The sequence below is a fragment of the Eschscholzia californica genome, unplaced genomic scaffold, assembly GCF_041429995.1.
Source record: "Eschscholzia californica isolate CP2 unplaced genomic scaffold, dmEscCali1.0.p SCAF_1, whole genome shotgun sequence".
Classification (NCBI taxonomy): domain Eukaryota; kingdom Viridiplantae; phylum Streptophyta; class Magnoliopsida; order Ranunculales; family Papaveraceae; genus Eschscholzia; species Eschscholzia californica.
This window is the reverse complement of record NW_028238198.1, coordinates 84171238-84191294: the sequence shown is the minus strand read 5'-3', so window position 1 is coordinate 84191294 and position 20057 is coordinate 84171238. Positions and strand designations below refer to the sequence as shown.

Genomic DNA, 20057 nt, shown 5'->3' with positions numbered 1-20057 from the left:
ACAGTCTGGGTTCATTACTTTTTTTCAATATGATGTGGTGAAGGAATGTCTTCTTGATCCCTACTTGGTTTCACCCATCTTCCATAAGAGTTCCTAACCAGCCCTTTGTGTTCCAATTGATACCAACACTCTGGTATTCTCAACTCATCCACCAACATACCACAAGCTTTATTCACTAATGCCACATCCCTTCGAGCGCCTTCTCTGAACGGTGACTTTTCACCCACGAAACCATCGATAAGATGAAGGTACGTCTCTAAGCTATGAAACCCTAAAACATCAAACCCACGCTTCAAATACGGAGAAGAATTCACATCGACTTTCAGTTCGGCTCCAACATGTGTATAAACCCAATCTAATGTCCCTGTTATTTCCTCAAACTTTTGAAGACCTTCATTTAACATGATTCCTGGCATTCTAGGAACTAAATCTTGCTTCACGACCATTCGTAAAGTTTTTACACCCATCTGATGTAACTTGTCTCTAAAGGCAACGTTTCCGACTCTGGGTGCCCCAAATGAAATAACACTAATCGGAAGATTAGGAATAGTCTCGGCCGCTTCATAAGCGTTTAAGAGAGCCAATGCTCCTCCTAGACTATGACCCGTGATAGTAAGGCTCACTTTTTCACCATTCTCTCTATACATTTTGACTAGTCTTTTCACCTCATCCATAACTTGTTGGGAAGCACTTGACTTGTTATACCTAGTTGACTCACTCTTAGATTTGTATATATCAAGGAACCCATGTTCCACTTTGATCATTTCTCCTTCTCCAATTGGTTCTAATTTATTTTGCAAATCTTCGAACCATTCGGAAGGCGAAACGGTTCCACGCCAGGCAACAACGATATCTCGTCGACCTATTCTTCGAGATTCTTCATCATCACTAACGGCAACATACCCCATCCAGTTAGAATCTCTACTCCAAGTATTAACCAAGTGTGATCTTTCTAGCCATCGAGGAACGTCCACATGAGACATGGCATATACATACTTAGTAACATTATACCCATTCTTACTTAGGCCTAGTTTTTCGAATAGTCTTTGACGATTATATCTACAACTTCCACAGTACTCCGAAAATGAATCGAAATCAAATGCATCATAAGTAGCTTGAGCAAATTCACCATATTTAACAATCTCTCTACGTAACCACGGATGGAGGGGATTTATTAGATTATCGTAATCGCTTGACCCATAAATTTCATTCCATTTTTTTGATATATCTTCTTTGGGAGATGTTGTAGGGGTGTTTGGAATCGCTTCGTAATGTGAACTTCTATTATCATCATTTGATCTAGATAATGTAGTTGTTTGAGTATCTAAATGGAGATGGAGAAGATTCGATAACGATTCAGCCAAACGGGTACCACGATTTTGTTTACGAGGTTTATTTGGCTCGACAACTATAGTTTGTCTGGCACAAGTCTGCAGAGATCTATGGTCATTCTTGAGTGATGAATTTATTGGCAGAGAAAGAGTTTGATGATGAATAATGGTTGTTGATGTTATGGACATCATAATTGAATAAAAATGTTGTACCAAGTGAATATGAATTAATTAAGTTCTCTAACTAAAGATTATTATCAAAGATTTGAAGAGGCTCTTAAACTTGAGAGGTGGGAGAAGAAGAAGATTATGAGTTTGAGAATTTAGAGAGAGGGAGAGGTTTATATAGAGGGGAGGAATATTGTGATGAGTTTTGGTGCAAATTGGAACATAAAATGATAAAATAAACTAAAAAATGTTTCTTTATTGGCTGCTTGAGTCTAATACATAATTAAAAAAAGGGGGTCAAATGTCTTGTTTGACGCGTACCTGTTTTGATTAGGGAATAGGTAAGAGCAGCGTTGGCAGATAGATTGATTATTCAGCCTCATTTGGTCATAACATGATCTTTGAGACTTTGACCTCTATTAACCATCAAGTGGAAGAGGACTAGTTAACCAAAAAAAATTATCTTCTTCACTCTTTTCGATCCCTCCCCCATGACCTCCGGCTGATGTGGCCGTGTCTCACATGAGCATGTTCTCTCTCCTTTTTCTCTACGCTCAAGTGAGATGTCGCCACATCACTTGGAGGAGGGAGCAAATAGAAGGAGGAATAAAATTTCTCCTCATTAATCTCGTTTTCATCTTATTGATATGAAATTTCGTTTAATTGTATATCTTACCCCTCAGTGTTTTGATGATACTTGTATTTTCTTTTCACTGACGGTGTGCTTGGATGGAGGAATCATTAATCCACATATTCATGATTCCACGGATTCATGAGTCCAAATGATTTTCTTTGGTAACCAGTAAGAATTCTAAGATTCATAATTATGTGAGTTATTCTTAAAACATACCTTTAAAACTTTTTTCAACCGTTTTTTTCTTCGAAAGTCGTTTTTTTCTCCAAAAACTATTTTTCTTTCGAAATTTTTTTTTTCACGAAAATCGTTTTTCCCACGCAAACTGTTTCTTTTCCAAAACCATTTTTTTCACGAGAACCGTTTTTCCCCACGAAAAACATTTCTTTTTCATGAAAACAGTTTTTGAAAATAACGACTTTTAAAAAAAGATAAGGTTTATGAAAAAGAAACTGTTTCGAAAAAAATGATAAAAAAACGGTTTCTTGGAAAAACAATTTATGAAGAAAAGAAAAAATGATTTCTGGAAAGAACGGGTTAAGAAAAAAAAAGTTTCTTGGAAATATGGTTTCTGAAAAATAAAAATAAAAACGGTTTTCGTGAAAAATAATTTTTCGGGAAAAACATTTTTTCGAAAAAAAGAGGTTATGAAACAAACGATTTTCGTAAATAAATAAAAATCGTGAAAAAACCCCTTTTCGAAAAATAAAACAGGAGAAAAAAAGGTTTATGAGAACGATTTCCGGAAAAAACGGTTGGAGAAAAAAATATTTGGAAAAATAATTATCAAAAAAAATGATTCGTGTAAAAAATAAAATAAAAATAAAAAACATTTTTCTAGTAAAAATCTTTTTTAAGATTCGTAGCAAATCTTAGGGGGTAAGGTGAGATTTTGGTTCATTATAAATTTTGGACTTATAAGTCCTTAGAATTCAAGAATCTTAGAATTTTAGGTCCTCAATCAGACCAAAGAATCTTAATTCTTACCAAATTCCATTTTTGATCGGAATTATGCAGCCAAACAATCCATGAGTCTCCTTTAGTTTTAGGTCATTGAGTTTAAAGAATTATATAGTTGATGAAAATATGTAGTCTGGAAGATACTATTTGTTATCAATCACTAATTAGGATTTAAACATTAACAGAGAGTAATTACTAATAAGAGTTGGTTGCTAACAAGATATCAATTACTAACAGGAGATTGGTTACTAACGAGAATCAATTACCAACGAGAGGTCAATTACCAACGAGAGGTCAATTATCAACGTTAGAGAGATCAATTATTAATTAGATACCAATATTACAATAGACTACTCAATTACTAGCGGAAATTAATTACTAGTGGGAGATCAGTTGTTAAGTCAAGATCAATTCCCAATAAGTTTATATCCTTTTTAAATGGCATTGTTAGTTTGGGCGTAAAATGTCATGTTTGACAATATTGGGGGGAGAATGGTGAGCTACTCACCTAAGTGTACCAAAAATGAATTAACCAAATAAATTTGGTCCACTTGACTACTTGAGGCGTGCGCAGATGCGATACATTGAACTAAGGCAAGATCTTGGAAACAATCTCAAAATTACAAATCCCGAGGATATAGTATCTCCTCGGCCACGAAGAAAAATCAAGGGTTCCGAAAATTGGACATATAAAGAAAAAAGACAAAGACGGAGGCGCTGAAAATGATTTCTAAAGAACCGAGAAAGGTAGAGAGAGAAAGAAGACGACGACGACGACGTTAGGGTTCACAGATTTTCTCTGGAAATCAAAAGGGTCGTCATCATCATCATGGGGGAGTTAGCATTAGCAGATATCGGAGCTGAGATTCTGTATGATTCTAACCCTAGTTTCTTCTTCTTCCTTTTTAACCTTTTCTTATATATCTTATCTATAATTGGTTTATTATCTCTCTGTGTTTCTTTTCGTTATGCTTAATTTGGTTATATAATGAGCAATAGTAAAAAAAATTTAATGGGTTTCTGTCTGATTTTCTTCTTATAGTGAAATCATACTCCAATTTTCACTTAGAAATTGGAATTCTAAATTAGGGGGTTTTGTGATTTTCCGCAATTTGGGAATCATTTGAAATGTTTATTTGAGTATAAGCCACAAAGATAAATTAGGGTTTTGAAAATAATTAGGAAATTTTGTCTTGTACTATTGTTTAGAAACTGTTGATAAGCGCAGAAATCCGTGAATTATGTATTCTGTAATTGTATGGAGTATATTTTGATTGTTGCAAATGTGTTGGTTATCAGTTCGGATCTTGATGGTGATGACATTAGAGATAAGAACCTAGTAGAGAAAGATGTTAGTGACGAAGAGATTGAACCCGAAGAGTTGGAAAGACGAATGTGGAAGGATCGTGTTAAACTTAGGAGGATAAAAGACCGTCAAAAAGTTGCAGCTCAACAAGCTGCGGAGAAGCAAAAACACAAGCAAACATCGGATCAAGCTCGAAGAAAGAAAATGTCTAGAGCCCAAGATGGGATCCTTAAGTATATGTTGAAGTTGATGGAAGTATGCAAAGCCCGCGGATTTGTGTACGGTATTATACCTGAGAAGGGGAAGCCTGTTAGTGGTGCCTCTGATAATATTCGAGCATGGTGGAAAGAAAAAGTGAAGTTCGATAAGAATGGACCTGCAGCCATTGCTAAGTATGAACAGGAATGTTTCGAGAAGGGCGAAGCAGAAAACAAACGGAAAGGGAATTCTCAGAGTAGTCTTCAGGATTTACAAGATGCCACTTTGGGGTCTTTACTATCAGCATTGATGCAACATTGTGATCCCCCACAGAGGAAGTATCCATTGGAGAAGGCAATTCCACCACCTTGGTGGCCTTCGGGTAATGAAAATTGGTGGATAAAATTAGGTTTGCCAGAGGGGCAGGTTCCTCCCTACAAGAAGCCTCACGATCTGAAGAAAGTATGGAAAGTTGGTGTCTTGACAGCTGTAATCAAGCATATGTCACCTGATATCTCAAAGATCAAGAGACATGTTCGGCAATCGAAGTGTTTGCAGGATAAGATGACTGCAAAAGAGAGCTTTATTTGGTTGGGGGTTTTGAGCCGTGAGGAAGCCCTAATTGAGCAACCTAGTAGCGATAATGCAGCATCTGCTGTGATTGAGATGCCTCCAAAAGGGCGTGGTAGAAGAAAAGAAGCAGTTGTTGACAGTGATAGTGATTATGATGTTGATGGAGTTGATGAAGGCATGGGTTCTGTTTCATCTAGAGATGAGAGGAGGAATCAACCGGTAGAGGCGGAATTTCAGGAGGATGTACGTGGTAATAATACTAATACCGATAAACGTGCCCAAGATAAAGAACAGACATCAGAACATCCTAGAAGAAAGAGACAGCGTGCAAGGTCGACTCCTGTTAACCAGGAAGGTCCGTCTCCTAACGATGATCGTCGACGTGAAGAACTGATGAATGATAATATAGATATGAATTATACAGATATAAACATGGGTATGTATCAAGTAGATGTCAACCAACATGAAATTGGTCAAAACCTAGGTCTGGTTTCTGCAGAACAAGATATGCAAGGTCTATCACAGTTATCTGAATCGGGTTTTCATAATTTTTCTGCTCTGCCGCCTCCGAATGTAGCAGCAACACAAAGCATGTATGTCGGTGGAAGACCCTTACTATATCCAGTCATTCAAAATCCAGAACCTTACCCTGGAGCAACTTATACTCCTCATAATCAATCCGGTGGATATGACTTCCCTCAGCCAAGTACGATGTTTGATCAACACATCACAACAGTAGATAATGGAGTTCTTGATTCAGCCTTAACTGGAAACGTAGACGATACTACTGGGCAAATGCGCCAATTTGCAAAAGAGACATTAAACACTCAGCAAGATAAGCCGCTTGAAAGTCAATTTGGTTCTCCCATTGACGGCCTGTCATTAGATTTTGGAGGATTCGACAGTCCATTCAATTTTGGCGTTGAAGGCTCCCTAGATGCAACAGATTTCGATTTTGCACTTGACGATGAATTGATCCAGTACTTTGGAGCATAGAAAGTGAGCACATTCCTTCACTAACCAAGTTATTCAGCTTCTTAGTTACCTTCATGAAGTCCCGTGAGCCTTATCTCACTAATTTTATTTAACCTTCGATTGCAGAACACAAGGGTAGTGATCATTTGCTGGTCAAGTTGATTTTTGCCGATTGAGGCGTGTTATGACTTGCATCTCAATGTTGTAAGTGAATGCTTCCGAACAAGTTTGGATAAGGCATTTCTGATTATATGATTAAGAATGTTGTAAATACAGAATATGCTGTTTCATTGTACATTCTCGATTAAATTATTGAATAGAACTTCAGGTTCCGATGTTTCAGGAGAAGGGGTAATTGTCTTATTATTTTAAATTCAATAATATCGAAGGAGGAATATGCAAATATTGCTTTGATTCGTCGATATCACATTGTTAAATTATTGAATTGTTATTTATTAAGATCGTCAGTCTAGACATGTTGTTTACAAGAAGCAAAGGTTAGTTGCAGATTTCATTATAAAGAATACATTTCAGATGTCAGCCATCTTTTAAGAGGAATACACCACCACACTTCGCATGTCATTTTTTTAGGAGTACTAGAAATTGTGTTTTTGACTGGTGACTCAAGGAAGTACATCAATTAAATGAATCCAAAATCTAGCTAGAGGTTTGCATCAACATTTTACAACCGACTCGGAATCAGATTTTGAACAAGTGATGAAGTACGAAAACTCCCCCTGAGCGGATAATATCACAACAAAAGAAAAAGAAAATCATTGAACAGAGAGAAGGAAGATACACAACAGAAGGTTTAACAAAGCCAGAAAAGTAAAATATAAAGTGAAAGGCTTAAACAATACTCATGTAAAAAGCTTGATCCCTCCCTCCTACCCTCCCCATAACAACTAAAAACAGAACAATTCTTGACCCTTTTTCTTGGTAAACAATTTACGTTGAAGATACCAAAGAATTCTGGCTCTCGCCTATGGGTATGCGAGAACAGTAAATAGCAACCAAGAATATAATGTCTAGGTCCTCTCCACCCATCATAGCCAATTAGTTTTGAGTTGGGTGACCACAAACTTAACATGGTATCAGAGCTAGGCCAACACGCGATAGACTTAAGAGCCACACATACTCCACGTAACTCGAAGCAAAAAAAAAAAAACGTGTTAGACTAACCACGCCACATGTGAGGGGACGTGTGAGAATAACCCCACATGGGAGAAGGGGTAAATAACAACCAAAAATATAATGTCTAGGTCCTCTCCACTCTGGGTCTACTACTTGCAACCAAAGGGATTTAACAAAAGCTATCCTGTAAACCCAAAGAGCATAGAACCAGTACTGAGATAGAAGGATGAGAGCATGTATCACCATCATCATCATCATCATCCAGATGAGAAAACATCTGAATCATGGACTTGTATTAAGGCATTTCCAATCATTTCTACCACTCTGAGAAATCTAAGATCGGCAAACGATTGGGACTAATGAAATGAAGAAATTTCAAAATTAAAATGGAAAAGAACATGTTAACATTGATATACAGTTAATAAACAACACGGTGTATGAGTTAGATTATTAACATACACATACACACAAGGCCGGTCCTGAGATTTTGGAAGCCCAATGCGAGTTTTAAAAATGTGGCCTAGACGCATTTTACAAACAAAAAGAGTTGTATATCAAAATTTTCAACATTTCCCTTGCACATATTGTGAGACTTAAAGATGAAACTTGTGTTCGTAACTTGCAATCTGAATTGTATATCGAAATTTTGTAACATTGGCATATTCTATTAAGTCATATGTAACAACAACTAAACACAAAAAAATTAGTTTATCAACTTCGAAGTTGTAATAAAAATGTACTAAAAATTTACAGAAATGTCTTATGGCTGTACAATCAGATGAATTGTTTGAAAAAACTTTTCAAGCAACAAGTTAGGGCTGGAAAAACTGTATGGAAACCCACGATCCAGCCCGAACCGTTAAGACTCGGTGACCGGAAGAAGTCCGGTTCGGGCTTACCCGACCGCTTAGACGCACTTTAGCGGTCGGGATACGGGCAGAGCCGTTTGCCCGATAACCGGTCCGATAAGCCCGTGACTTTAGATCACTCGAGAACCCGCCAGATTTAGGGTCATCGAATACAACCGTTGAGCTTCTCTTTCTCGATTCGAAGCATCTCTCTGAAGGTGTCTTCATTTCCACGTTGCGCTTCAAACTCTTACCATTTGTTCCAGAAATCAGAATCAGAATGTGGATCTGCAAACTGAGACGTGTATGTGTATACTGATTGTGCACGATCGATCTCTCCCAAGCTCTTCTCTAACTCTGCGTACTTCATGCACATAGTCTTAATATCTTCGTATGCCAGCCCTGATTCTATTGCTTCCTGCATAGCATACCCATGTGTTCAGTTAGAATGAGATACAAAGCCACAGAGAGACAGAGATTATTACACTAAAAAAAACCTTTAGAAAAGGACAATAGTTTAAGATATATAATACTAATACAAAATTAAGAAGACCCAAAAATAGTTGCTATAAGCTGGAAACACCAACCTCATGTATCTCCCTTGTTTTTGGAACACCAAACATCTCAGCTGCACGAGCTATATGAAAAATGTGATTCACAGGACGATGACAATGATTTAATGGTAACATCTAGTACGACAAAATGAAGGAGAACCTTGTCGCAGTAGAACCACAAAGCCGTCTGGGCCGTCTGGCAATGGAAGTTTCGAAACTTTCTGTTAAGGACAACCCTGTGGCAGTAGAACCAGAAAGACCATCGGCTTCAGAATTTTTTGGAACTAGTCTGGGAAGTTCACTTGGTGGTGAGGTTAAAGTCTCAGATGAAGCTGAATAACTATCTTCCTCGCAAGGGCAGCAGTGAAATCTCAAAAGGGTTGTCTATGTATGTACAGTAGTTTGGCTTGTGAATGATATGGAAGATGTTTGAATTTACTATGGATTTCTTAGAGGTATTACAAAATTTGTGTTTATTTGTTACTCTTTTTTGTTTAAAGTATCTGTGTTTGAACTTCGAATAAAGAATTTCTGAATACGAGAGGATTTTGACAACTTCGTTTCCTCATGAAATATATTTATTTTTTTCGATATGTTTTCGGGTGGATAACTTGCCTTTGCATTTTGCATACAAGTCCCACATACTGGAGGGTTGTTTGTTGGTTGAAATCATCGAAAACTCTTTCACAGGAGAGCTATACGTATAAACGGGTTAACCTTTCTCTTACCGAGCCTCTGAAGGAAAAATAAAGCAAAAAAGGGTTCTTCCTAACAACTTCTACAAAAAAAAGTGTGTTGGTTGCGAATATTCCATATAGGATGGCTGCAGAAAATACTCTATAATCAATGCCTTATTGTGATGGGATTTCTACAATCTTGTTACTTTGTTTCATCTTTGTATTTCGAAATTTGTGAAACAACGACGCTGAAGTTTCAATACTGTATGTTACTTTAGACTAAACAGATAAAACTAGGTCGTAATTATTTATAGATTTCCATTTGAAACTTCAGCAAAATCTCACATCTTTTTTACAATTCGAGCTAAAACACATATAAACATGAACAAGTTACAAAATTAGCAAATCTAACTTCAAATTTACTTTCATAATACATCTTTGGTCCTTCTATAATCATTCAGACGCGTTGTAGCGGTCGGGACACTAGCAGGGCCGTTTGCCCGAGAACCCACCAGATTTAGGGTCATAGAATACATCGGATGAGCTTCTTTTTCTCCCACAAGATTTAGGGTTAGGGTTTACGATCGATCTCTCCCAAACCTGGTTTTTGCTGGATAAACCTGGTTTTTGCTGGTATATGGATCGTGCACGATCAATCTCTCCCAAGCTCTTCTCTAACTCTGCGTACTTCATGCACACAGTCTTAATATGTTCGTCTGGCAGCCCTGATTCTATTGCTTTCTGCAAAGCATACCCATGTGTTCAGTTAGAATGGGATACAGAGACACAGATGATTACACTAAAAAAAACCCTTAGAAAAGGACAATAGTTTTAGATAAATAATATACCAACCTCATGTATCTCTCTTGTTTTTGGAACACCAAATATCTCAGCTGCACGAGCTATATAAATTTCATACATGCTCAGCTTCTCCTTCTCCGGCAGAGCTTCAACTGCTTGATTATAGACGTTCATTGCACGCTTGGCGAGCCCATAATCCTCCTCCAATTTTGCATATTGTAGGTAGATTGCCTTTGCATCTTCAGGAGGCGCCTAGATAATACAATAAAATGATATAATCAGCATCCAGTTGAAGCTCAAACAACTTATCATTGACTAATATATAACTAATCTGCTGGACAAAAGTTATTATACTATCAAATACCTTTTCAACTGCATGCTCGAACAACTCCCTTGCTCTTTCCAACTTCGATTTTCCATATCTTTTGACAAATTTGGAGAGATATGTGACCCAGATATCCTTAACATGCGGATATTTGAATATCTTAACACCTCTTTCATATACCTTGAATGCATCCTCAAAGTATTTATGTTCCTATAAGTCAAAATATATCATACATATATCAGTTGTTTGCCCAATAAGGCATGGCTACTAGGAAGAGAGTATAAAGCACCAAATTAAAAATATTAGCCATAATTACATACCTCCAGAAGTGATGCGTAGTTGATTATAATTTGTGGGGTAGCTATCCTCAATTCAAGGATCCGCTCATAGACTGCACGGGTGGACTCTAAAGTTCCCAGACTCTCCTCCAAATCTACATAAAATGTCCAAACCCTCAAGGACCTATGCAGCTTCATCTGTACCGGTTCATTGCCGTCGATAGCACTGTAATGATGGTTACCTCTCCTTTTAACCTCAACGGAAGGCTCTGCTGTGGCACGCCTCATTAGCTCCAGTGCTCCTTCAAAGTTCTTCTGCCGCAGTTCCATTTCCGCCCATTCACACCAAAGGCTAGCCAGATTGTCTACAGCTTTATAATTAACTTGCACAGCCTTATCAAAAACCACTCTAGCATTGGCAACATCCTTGTGATCTTCATAGAGCTTAGCAAAAGCAACCCACAAAGAATGAGGTTGTCCTACTGCTTTCATAGGATCCACAGTTCTCACTGCCTCGGTGTAAGTCAAGATTTGCTTTGTCGGATTACCATTAAAAAGCTTAACCCTTCTATGCCATTGTTCAACATTGTGAGGATTTTGACGAAGTAAAACACTGTTAGAAAGCTCAGGTCTCCTTTCCATGAGATGCTCCAACCTAGCCAACCTCAAATCAACGTCTTTGTCATCATTCAACCAAAAACCATGAAAAATCTTCTTTGCAAACTTAGCAACAGATAAGGTATAATCCAAACGGGCATCTTCTTCTTCTACTTCCTCGACAACAGAATCATCATCCTCGTCAGGCAAATCCAATGTCTCCATTTTCGCAGCTAGGGTGCTCTCTTCAAACCTTGAATAAGCATTGAATATCACACTAAAATCTCTAACTGTAACAACAGAAGTCATTCCCTCCTCGAAAATATCTCTAGCCTTCTCAAATAAGCCTCTTCTAATATAGTAATCCGCTAAAGAGTTCCAAAGTATCCCGACCTCGTCTGTAAATTTCTTAATTCCGCCGCGAATAACGGCGTCTACTTTCAAACCCGACACTTCAGTGGCATGATTAGTTAGCAAACCACATAATTCAAGCCACAAGTGGTGTTTCGTTTTGCCTTTAGTAGAACAAAAGGTATCATCGTTCAAAACGGCAGCCAATGTCTCAGCTGATTCTTGCCATAATTTAGAATTAACCAAAAACTCAATAAAATCCTCAATATGATTAGGGTTGAATTTCATATACCTACGATAAACACTCACTGAAGTTTCAATAGGAATGCCTCTTTGACTAACGAAAATCAAATAGGGTTCCCAAATTCGTTCGTGTTGAGTAACAGGAAGTGCACGTAAAGCTCTATCAAAAGTTGTACGAGTACGAGTAATAAGTTTTTGTTCAGTTAGGGTTTGAAGATACATTACCCATATCCTCGGCATCTTATGCATAGTAACAAGAGCTCGTTCGAATGTGTTATTGAGAAATTCATATTCAGAATGATTTACAGGAAGATTTCGAACAATTTCTAATCTCTCTCTCAGATGAGCATACCAGAGTTTGTAACTTCTAGGGTATGAGATAGACATTTTCTAATACGAAAGGAGTATTGTAATTTTAGAAAAAAGAGAGGGGATTAATATAGGGTAGCAGTTTCTTAAAAAAGAACTGGGTTAAGGCGGTCTTATATAAAAACACTATTCGGACACTATTCCTAAAGACTTTTTTAGAAACTGTTAAAAAGGAAAGACTGTTGAAATTAATATAATAGATTTATTTATTTTTGTTAAGAGAAATTAATATAATAGATAGAAGTGGAAAGAAAACATGGAATATTGTTAATGTGTTTCTCAAACTAGAAGAACACACGGTACGGATTGGGTGTTCTTCTCCTTCTTATCTTTCTTCTTCATTCTTTCTGTTTCTCCGAATCTTAATCAACACTTCATGGACTACTAGTTGATCCGACAAGATTTAGATTGACCAGTTTGAAACCCTTCGGACTAACCCGTATCTGGACCTAGTCAGTGATTTTCAGACGGATCGATCCGTGTACAACAATTCTAGCAGATGCCAACAAATGTTTGTGGTCAAAAGAAATTGACCTTGGTCAATCTCCATAACCGGTGGCTAACATCATTTTTAACGGGTGATTTTAGTCACTCCCATCTTCTAACCTTATAAGGATTGAGTTTCAATTTCAGAAAAGTGCATGGGTAAGGAGGGTAGTGGATTGAGACTTTCCCGGACATTTATAAGGTGTCTGGAAGGCTATGCAAGGTGTTTGCAAGGTGTCTGCGATGTTAGGTAACGTGTTTGCAAAAGTCTTCCAAGCTCTAGCAAAGCTTTGAAAACTTTTCTCATGATTGATCAAAATCACTTGAAATAACTATGAACTCTATTCACATTATGTTCGTCTTCTTTTTTCAGGGGTTCGGGGGCGGAGCCTCCATTTTCTTAAAGAAATGTATATGTAACTTTATATTATTGTTGTCGACCTTCTTTTTATGGGGGTTCCGCCCCCATTTTCTTGAAGAAATTTTCAAAGAAATTTATACAAAATATATGTAAGTTTAGAATTAATTAAAAAAAATGTATAAAAATTTAACTTTAAGAATTTGACATTCATATTGTAAATGTTGTTGACGTTCTTTTTACGGGGGTTCGGTGGAGGAACCCCCGTTTTGTTGAAGAAATTTTCAAAGCAATTCATATAAAAAAAAAAAATGTAACTTTAGAATTTGTATCTTTGTAAGACATTGCAAGTATTTGCAAGGCTATGTAAGGTGTTTGCAAAGCACTGCAATTACTTTGCAAGGCACTGCAAAGAGTTTTCAAGGCACTGCAAAGAGTTTGCAATCCATTCAAAACATGTAAAGACAACATGAAAATATAAATACACAAACATTGTTCAAAATGTAATTATCATAAATACCTTCAATATCACAACCAATCAACAAAATATTAACGAAAATATTCATAAACTACCATCTTATAACCACTTAATTTTAGAAGGATTCATACAAAAACAAAAAAGAAAATTTAGAAGGATTCCAGCCGAACAAGTATTCGATTCGCTTGGTTAAGTGACCATTAAGTCCTAAAGAAAAGGATTTTTCGGTCACAAAAAGAACGATATTTCTTTTTGAATTTAAAAGCAACCAATGATCAGTACCCTTCCATTGCAGTTCGCCGATTGAGCCATGTTCCAAACTTGCATCTCGATGTTGTAAGTGAATGCTTCCGAACAAGTTTGGATAAGGCATTTCTGATTATATGTTTAAGAATGTTGTAAATACAGAATATGTTGTTTCCTTGTACATTCTTAATTAAATTATTCAGAAAAAAAAAAAATCATAAAACAGAGAGAAGGAAGATACACAAAAAAAGCTTTAACAAAGCGAGAAAAAAATAAATAAATAAATTATAGAACTTATATATAATATAATTTAAATCATGGTCAGTGGTTAAACACTACTCATGTAGAAAACTTGATCCCTCCCTCCCTCCTTCCCTCCCCACAAGAACTAAAACAGGAGTTCTTGACCCTTTTTCTTGGTAAACAATTTACAGTGAAGATACCAAAGAACTCTGCCTCTGGGTTTAGTAGTTGCAACCAAAGGGATTTAACAAAAGCTATCCTGTAAATCTAAAGAGCGTAGAACCAGTTCTGCGATTGAAGGACGAGAGCCTGTATCATCATATCATCATCCAGATGATGAGAACATCTGAATCATGGACTTATGTTGAGGCATTTCCGATCATTTTTACCTGTCAGAGAAATCTAAGATCAGCAAACGAATCGGACTAATGAAATGAATAAATTTCAAAATTAAAATGGAAAAGAAAATGTAAACATTGATATACAGTTCATAAACAGCACGATGTATGTACAGGTTCTTCTCTCTAATCTCTATACATTTCAATGTCCACACTCCATAGCAGTACATTTCATAAGTATATAAATTAATCAAGAAAAATTATTAAAAATTGGTCTTTCTCTTCTCACACGGTCACCATTTCTTCCGTCTCTGTTCTCTAATCACCTCTTCTCACCTTGATCTATGGAGATTAGTCGAGGGCATTATGATGGAGATGGGTGATGTATTAAGCATATACAGAAAAATTCAAAGAACAGAGGTTTAAATTTGTTACAAGGTAATAAGGACGAATAATGGCAGATGCTTTTTATGGGGAAAAATAAATACAGTATTTTCTTTACAATTTAGCTCTCCATGTGTACGATAATTATGCAAGGAAATATAGTTTTACCCTTGACCAATTACTTCCAATAGCAAAGAAATCATAACCCACCTCTCGGCTTCAGCAAAAATTTCCTCTTGTTTGAGAATCATTAGCCCCTACCCCATATTTAAATCAAACTAAATGTACGGTGACTCAAAAGGCAACTCAAGTATGGTCTCTCTCTATTTATGTTCACCCATTGTCCCCAATACACACAGTCATCCCACTAATACAGAACAATTGCTATATCGAAATGAAATTCATGTAATTTGTACATATTTCCCCCACAGGGTAAGATTTGTTTTTGTGTAAATTGGTTATCTCTATTCCTACATAATCTTAAATGAACACCCACCCTATGAAAGAAAACAGAAACCAGAGCTAAGCATAAGTAGATGTGTGTAAAATACAGCAGTTACGAAAACACGTAAAAAGTTAGCTTTCCTACAAATTTCGTTATACTGTACTACTACTGATCTGATCTATAACAATAAACAGTGCTAATATCATAATACTTGTAAAAACTAAATGCTTTATTTTTAAAGGAGGAAAGGAAAAAAGATGTACCTGAACATCCTGTGATTTTCAATCAATGCTCCTGCTTTGCTGCTAACGAGAAAGGATTACAAGTCTGACAAAAATTGAGCAATATTGGAAAGAAGCACGCCCTATCGTGCTATACCTGACGTTCTTCTTCTCCTCTTAATTAGACCACTAATTAAAGTCATATACGTTGAGTTATTTACATCAATACCATTTTGCTTCATTTCTTCCAAAACACACCTAGCTTCCTTAAACTTCCCTTCATTGCAAAGTTCATTTATGTGGTTCGTATATTCTAACGAACTGGAAGAGTCTGACTCCTGTTCGGGTGAGGAACAAGGTTTCATTTCTTCAGCCTTCTCTTTCTGGATTCCCTGAAAGTTGAGTATCTCTAGTTTAGCAAACTGATCAGGTAACTTTCTGGTTTCAGCCATCTTGGAAGAAAGTTCTTGAGCTTCTTCAATTCGACCAGTCTCAATAAGACTAGATAGGATAGCAGTATAAGTTATATGATCAGGTCCTAGTTTTTTCTCTTTCATTTCTTCAAGCAACTTCAATGCATCTTCAATTTTGCTTCCTTTGCACAGTCCATCTATGAGTGTATTATAAGTTACCGCATCAACAACTTTCCCTTTCGAAACCCATGTGTGGAAGAGACTAACAGCGTCGTCTACCTTTTGCTCTTTGCACAGTCCATGAAGAAGAATGTTACATGTCGTAACATCTGGCTTAAATGACTTGTCAACCATTTTATTGTGAAATTGAAATGCTTTCTCGACTTCTCCTTCTTTACAATACCCATGAATAAGTGTGTTATATGTAGTTTCATCAGGTACCAATCCACTCTCGAGAAGTTCATTTAATTTCTTCATTGCCTGTTCAGTCTTGCCTAACTTGCACAGGCCTCCGATAATAGAGTTGTAGGTCACAACACTTGGAAGGATCTCTTTCTTCTTCATCTCATCCCAAAGCTTCAAGGCACCATCTATATCTCTGTCTTTGAAGTACCCCATGATTAAAGTACCATAGGAAACCTCATCAAGGATATAACCCCTCTTAGATGCTATTTGCTTCAACTCATAGGCCTCAGTGAGCTTGTCTTCTTTACAAAGTGTGTGTAGAACAGTGTTGAGGGCCACCGTATCCATTTTCAAACCTTTCCGAAGCATCTCGTTCATCGTCCTGTATACTTCCTTCAAGTTCGATACTTTGCAATAACCACTGATCAAAGTATTATAAGTGATACAATCTGGCGAAAACCCATCTTCTTCCATTTTGCATATGTGCTTACTTGCTTCCTCCATTTTCCCTTCTTTACACAACCCCTTAACCATTATATTATGGGTAACAGCATTTGGTTTTACACCTTTCTCGCCCATTCTCTCGATTAACTTAATTGCTTCAGAACTTGTCCTCCACTCAAAACATCCATTAATCAATGTGTTATATGTAACCACATCTGGCAGCAATTTCATTTTTTCCATCTCATCGATAACTCTAAAAGCCTCTTCTATTTTACCCTCCTTAGACATCCCACTTATCAACATGTTATAAGTCCAAACATCTGGACAATAATTACTTCTTGTCATTAACTCAATGGTCTTTGCCGCCTCTTTCAACCATCCTAACCTACAATACCCACAGACCAAAGTATTAAAAGTATTCCTATTAGGTGACAACCCTCTCTCCTTCATTTCAACTAGCAAATCCCTTACCTCGTTCAATAAACCTTTCTTACAGAACGCGTCTAAGATCGTATTGTAGGTCACATTATCAGGGGAGCACTGAAATTCACTACTCATTCTGTTCAAAACTTCCATAGCATCCTTAAACTTATATTTAGAGCAATACCCATAAATCAATATATTAAATGTATTGGTATTAGGAGCAACCCCAAGCTTAATCGAGTCATCAAACACCTCTTTAGACGCAGAAAGAGAATTGGATGATGGGTATCTCACTAGAGAATTAAGAAGCGTGTTACAAGTAAGTATATTAGGACGGAGTGACTTTCGCTTCATCTTCTTGAAAATCTGTACAGCAAGATATGGTTTTTGAGCTTGGACATATGCTCCAATGGCAGTATCTAAAAGAGCTTTGGAAGGGGGAGGAAAATTACGAGATGGGTGAAGGAGCGAATCATGAAGACGGTGATGAGAGTCTTTGGAGATGAAGGAGACGAGAACCGACTTAGCGTCTGAGAATTTCTTGAAGCGGATTAAGGCAGGTAAGATAGTGAGTAGAGAAGGGAGGGCATTGGTGTCATGGGTGAAATGAGGAAGGTGAGATTGGCACCATTTGAAGAAAGAGAGGAGAGTGATGGGACGAGTAATCAGAGAAGATGAAGAGAGTATTGATGGAATTACAGAAGGTGTGAGGTGGGGGATATATTCAGAAAGAGGTTTAAGAGAGGTTTGGGAAGTGAGGATTGAACTGACGCTTTCAACGAGCTCCGATTGATTCGGTGGTGGTGGTTGTGCTGGTAGTGAAAGACGCGGCGGCGGCGTCGGCAATGGTGGTGGATTCGGTTCCATAGTGATCTCAGAAAATCCCAAACTGGCAAAAACGTACTAATCAACTTGCCAACTAAATTTGGGAAAAAATAAAATAAAAAGAGAAAACCTAATTTATGGGATTAGGGTTTCAGTAATGTGGAGAAGAGAAAGAACTAATAGAAGAATTGAAACCAATGATGAACTTACATAGGTGATGCTAGAAGAGGAGAGTCGCGGTCACAGATTTTATTTTTCGAGTGAGAAAATTGGGAGAGAGAAATCTGATATATGATGCTAGTTGAAACTCTGCAAGTTTTGGCGCGCAAAATTTGGGGTTTTCCGGTCCCTCGTTCCTTAAGTTGCTGCTCGGCCGGTAGAAGAAAACAAATTGATTTTACGACTCCCGGCTTCTAGGTTTGACTTTGGTGAATCTATTTTAACGGGCAGTGACCGTCTCAGACACCGATCGTCCGTAAACACATCGGGTTCGGGGCGGTTTGTGAGCGGATCTGCGCCGCAAGCTTTTTTTCCACCCCTAGACTCCTAGTCTGGTAGGCGTAACCACCACTCGTATAATTGTACTAGTAAGGCAAACCATACCGACGGTTCTTCAAACTACTACAAAAAGCTACTTTATCGGTCATCGTACAAGTAGTGTTTAGGGGTTGTCAAAATTGTTAGAGAGATCGAACGATTGACCAACACCAAGAGTAATAGAAAGAGATGAATGAGAAAAGATAGAAGTGGTGATGGTGCGTGAAATCACCAACAAAACTAGAGAATAATGTGGTGGTCGTCTATTACAGTGCGAACTAAAACTCAACTTAGTCATAGTAAATTGAATAACATGTGTGTGCCTTACGAAATGTGTGTTCGAAATTGCCCTAATTAAAACATGGGTGTAATTGGAAAAGACAAACTCAAAGAGGCTTATAGAATTTTGAGGTCAACAATTATAAGTAAAAGAATTGAAAACCAATAGTACTGAAAACACCCACAATGATAAGTTGACCCTGTAAAACCTTTGGACAAAAATTTCAATCTCTTGCACAGCAAGAAAAATGGTTAAGCATCAATGAAAATGATGTAAAATAAATTTCACGAAATTTTATTTATTTGCTCTAACTTTTAACATATGCAAGTTTGGTTGATCATATTGCACTTAGTTTACGTGTCAAGCATTTTGATGCGTCATTGCAATTATATGTTTTCGTATAGCCACTGTTAAAGTTCTAGGATATAGATTTGTAAATTCTATTTAAAAATTAGTCAAACCATTCAGAATTCTATATAAAAGATACTATCTTGTAAAAGAGGTCCATAGTATAATGTTTATAATCAAGAGACCCCATCAACAGGATTGAAATGAAAATAAACCTTCATAAAAAAGCAAAGTTTTGCTCATAAAAATTTTTGACCTTATACTCTGAAATCTTTAACATCAAATTCAACTAACAAATTGGTCAAACCACAATCATTCAAGTTAATTGACTTCCAATGGGTAAGTTGACTTGTTAAACCTTAGGATTACTGAGTAATTCTCAAAGACCAAAAATATTCAACTCAATGGGCGAGGGTTTATCTCACCGACTCATCATAATGCATGTGGTTTTACCAAGAATCAAAGGTTTCCAAACCTTTTGGTGTAAATATCCATAGAGATTTGTGCACAAGTCATCCAAATTGTGATAAAGAAATATTCAAACTTATAAGGATTCAAAAACCTAAAGATATAGTAACTAGGAAATTTCTCAAAGCAATGAAATCAATGAAAAACCTAGACCCACGCAGTTATAGTAAACAATGGAGTATTATTTTTTTTGATTTTATCTATATGACCATTTCAAAGCATCAAACTCAAAAACAATTTATTTGATTAAACTTCAAAAAAACAGTCAAAACCCTAGTAGTTTGATGAAATTCATTCAGTATAAATACACATTCACTTCACCTAATTCTATTATATCAAACATTCTTTTCAAATCCATATTTTCAAACAAGTATGGGCATTCCATGCAAATCT

General features: G+C 36.9%; 4 protein-coding genes across 7 annotated transcripts; 1 reads left to right on the top strand and 3 right to left on the bottom strand.

The window, feature by feature from the left end:
• Window positions 1-14: 14 nt before the first annotated feature.
• On the bottom strand, window positions 15-1569 carry DLAH (alpha/beta-Hydrolases superfamily protein). The gene has a single exon (XM_086664256.1). The coding sequence runs from the start codon at window positions 1521-1523 to the stop codon at window positions 15-17; it is 1509 nt and encodes a 502-aa protein (XP_086520382.1). The 5' UTR covers window positions 1524-1569.
• A 2110-nt stretch (window positions 1570-3679) lies between these two features.
• On the top strand, window positions 3680-6565 carry EIL3 (ETHYLENE-INSENSITIVE3-like 3). 2 transcript variants are annotated; one of them, XM_086656808.1, is made up of 3 exons: window positions 3680-3963; window positions 4393-6169; window positions 6272-6565. In XM_086656808.1, exons 1-2 carry the CDS (start codon window positions 3923-3925, stop codon window positions 6164-6166), a joined length of 1815 nt encoding a protein of 604 aa, XP_086512934.1. In that variant the 5' UTR covers window positions 3680-3922; the 3' UTR covers window positions 6167-6169; window positions 6272-6565. The 2 variants fall into 2 exon arrangements, with proteins under 2 accessions (XP_086512934.1, XP_086512935.1); XM_086656809.1 differs by lacking the exon at window positions 3680-3963 and having other exon boundaries at window positions 4242-6169.
• Window positions 6566-9644: 3079 nt separating this feature from the next.
• LOC147570239 (uncharacterized) lies at window positions 9645-12614 on the bottom strand. Of its 3 annotated transcripts, none has more exons than XM_086656793.1 (4): window positions 10805-12614; window positions 10524-10694; window positions 10211-10411; window positions 9645-10099 (listed from the first exon to the last, which is right to left on the bottom strand). In XM_086656793.1, the coding sequence occupies exons 1-4, from the start codon at window positions 12338-12340 to the stop codon at window positions 9842-9844; spliced, it is 2166 nt and encodes a 721-aa protein (XP_086512919.1). In that variant the 5' UTR covers window positions 12341-12614; the 3' UTR covers window positions 9645-9841. The 3 variants fall into 3 exon arrangements, with proteins under 3 accessions (XP_086512919.1, XP_086512920.1, XP_086512921.1); XM_086656794.1 differs by having other exon boundaries at window positions 9645-9958; window positions 10373-10411; window positions 10805-12364; XM_086656795.1 differs by lacking the exon at window positions 10211-10411 and having other exon boundaries at window positions 9645-9958; window positions 10805-12364.
• A 1561-nt stretch (window positions 12615-14175) lies between these two features.
• LOC147570238 (Pentatricopeptide repeat (PPR) superfamily protein) lies at window positions 14176-18838 on the bottom strand. The gene is made up of 3 exons (XM_086656796.1): window positions 18242-18838; window positions 15564-18095; window positions 14176-14522 (listed from the first exon to the last, which is right to left on the bottom strand). The coding sequence occupies exon 2, from the start codon at window positions 18071-18073 to the stop codon at window positions 15665-15667; it is 2409 nt and encodes an 802-aa protein (XP_086512922.1). The 5' UTR covers window positions 18074-18095; window positions 18242-18838; the 3' UTR covers window positions 14176-14522; window positions 15564-15664.
• Window positions 18839-20057: the final 1219 nt, after the last annotated feature.

Excerpts from the sequence above, each read along its gene's own strand:
- LOC147570238 (XM_086656796.1), bottom strand. The coding sequence starts at position 18,073 with ATGGAACCGAATCCACCACCATTGCCGACGCCGCCGCCGCGTCTTTCA.
- DLAH (XM_086664256.1), bottom strand. The coding sequence starts at position 1,523 with ATGATGTCCATAACATCAACAACCATTATTCATCATCAAACTCTTTCT.
- EIL3 (XM_086656808.1), top strand. The coding sequence starts at position 3,923 with ATGGGGGAGTTAGCATTAGCAGATATCGGAGCTGAGATTCT. Across the intron at positions 3,964-4,392 it reads GATATCGGAGCTGAGATTCT|TTCGGATCTTGATGGTGATG; the intron begins GTATGATTCTAA and ends GTTGGTTATCAG.
- LOC147570239 (XM_086656793.1), bottom strand. The coding sequence starts at position 12,340 with ATGTCTATCTCATACCCTAGAAGTTACAAACTCTGGTATGCTCATCTG. Across the intron at positions 10,695-10,804 it reads ACTACGCATCACTTCTGGAG|GAACATAAATACTTTGAGGA; the intron begins GTATGTAATTAT and ends TTTGACTTATAG. Across the intron at positions 10,100-10,210 it reads AAACAAGAGAGATACATGAG|AAAGCAATAGAATCAGGGCT; the intron begins GTTGGTATATTA and ends TATGCTTTGCAG.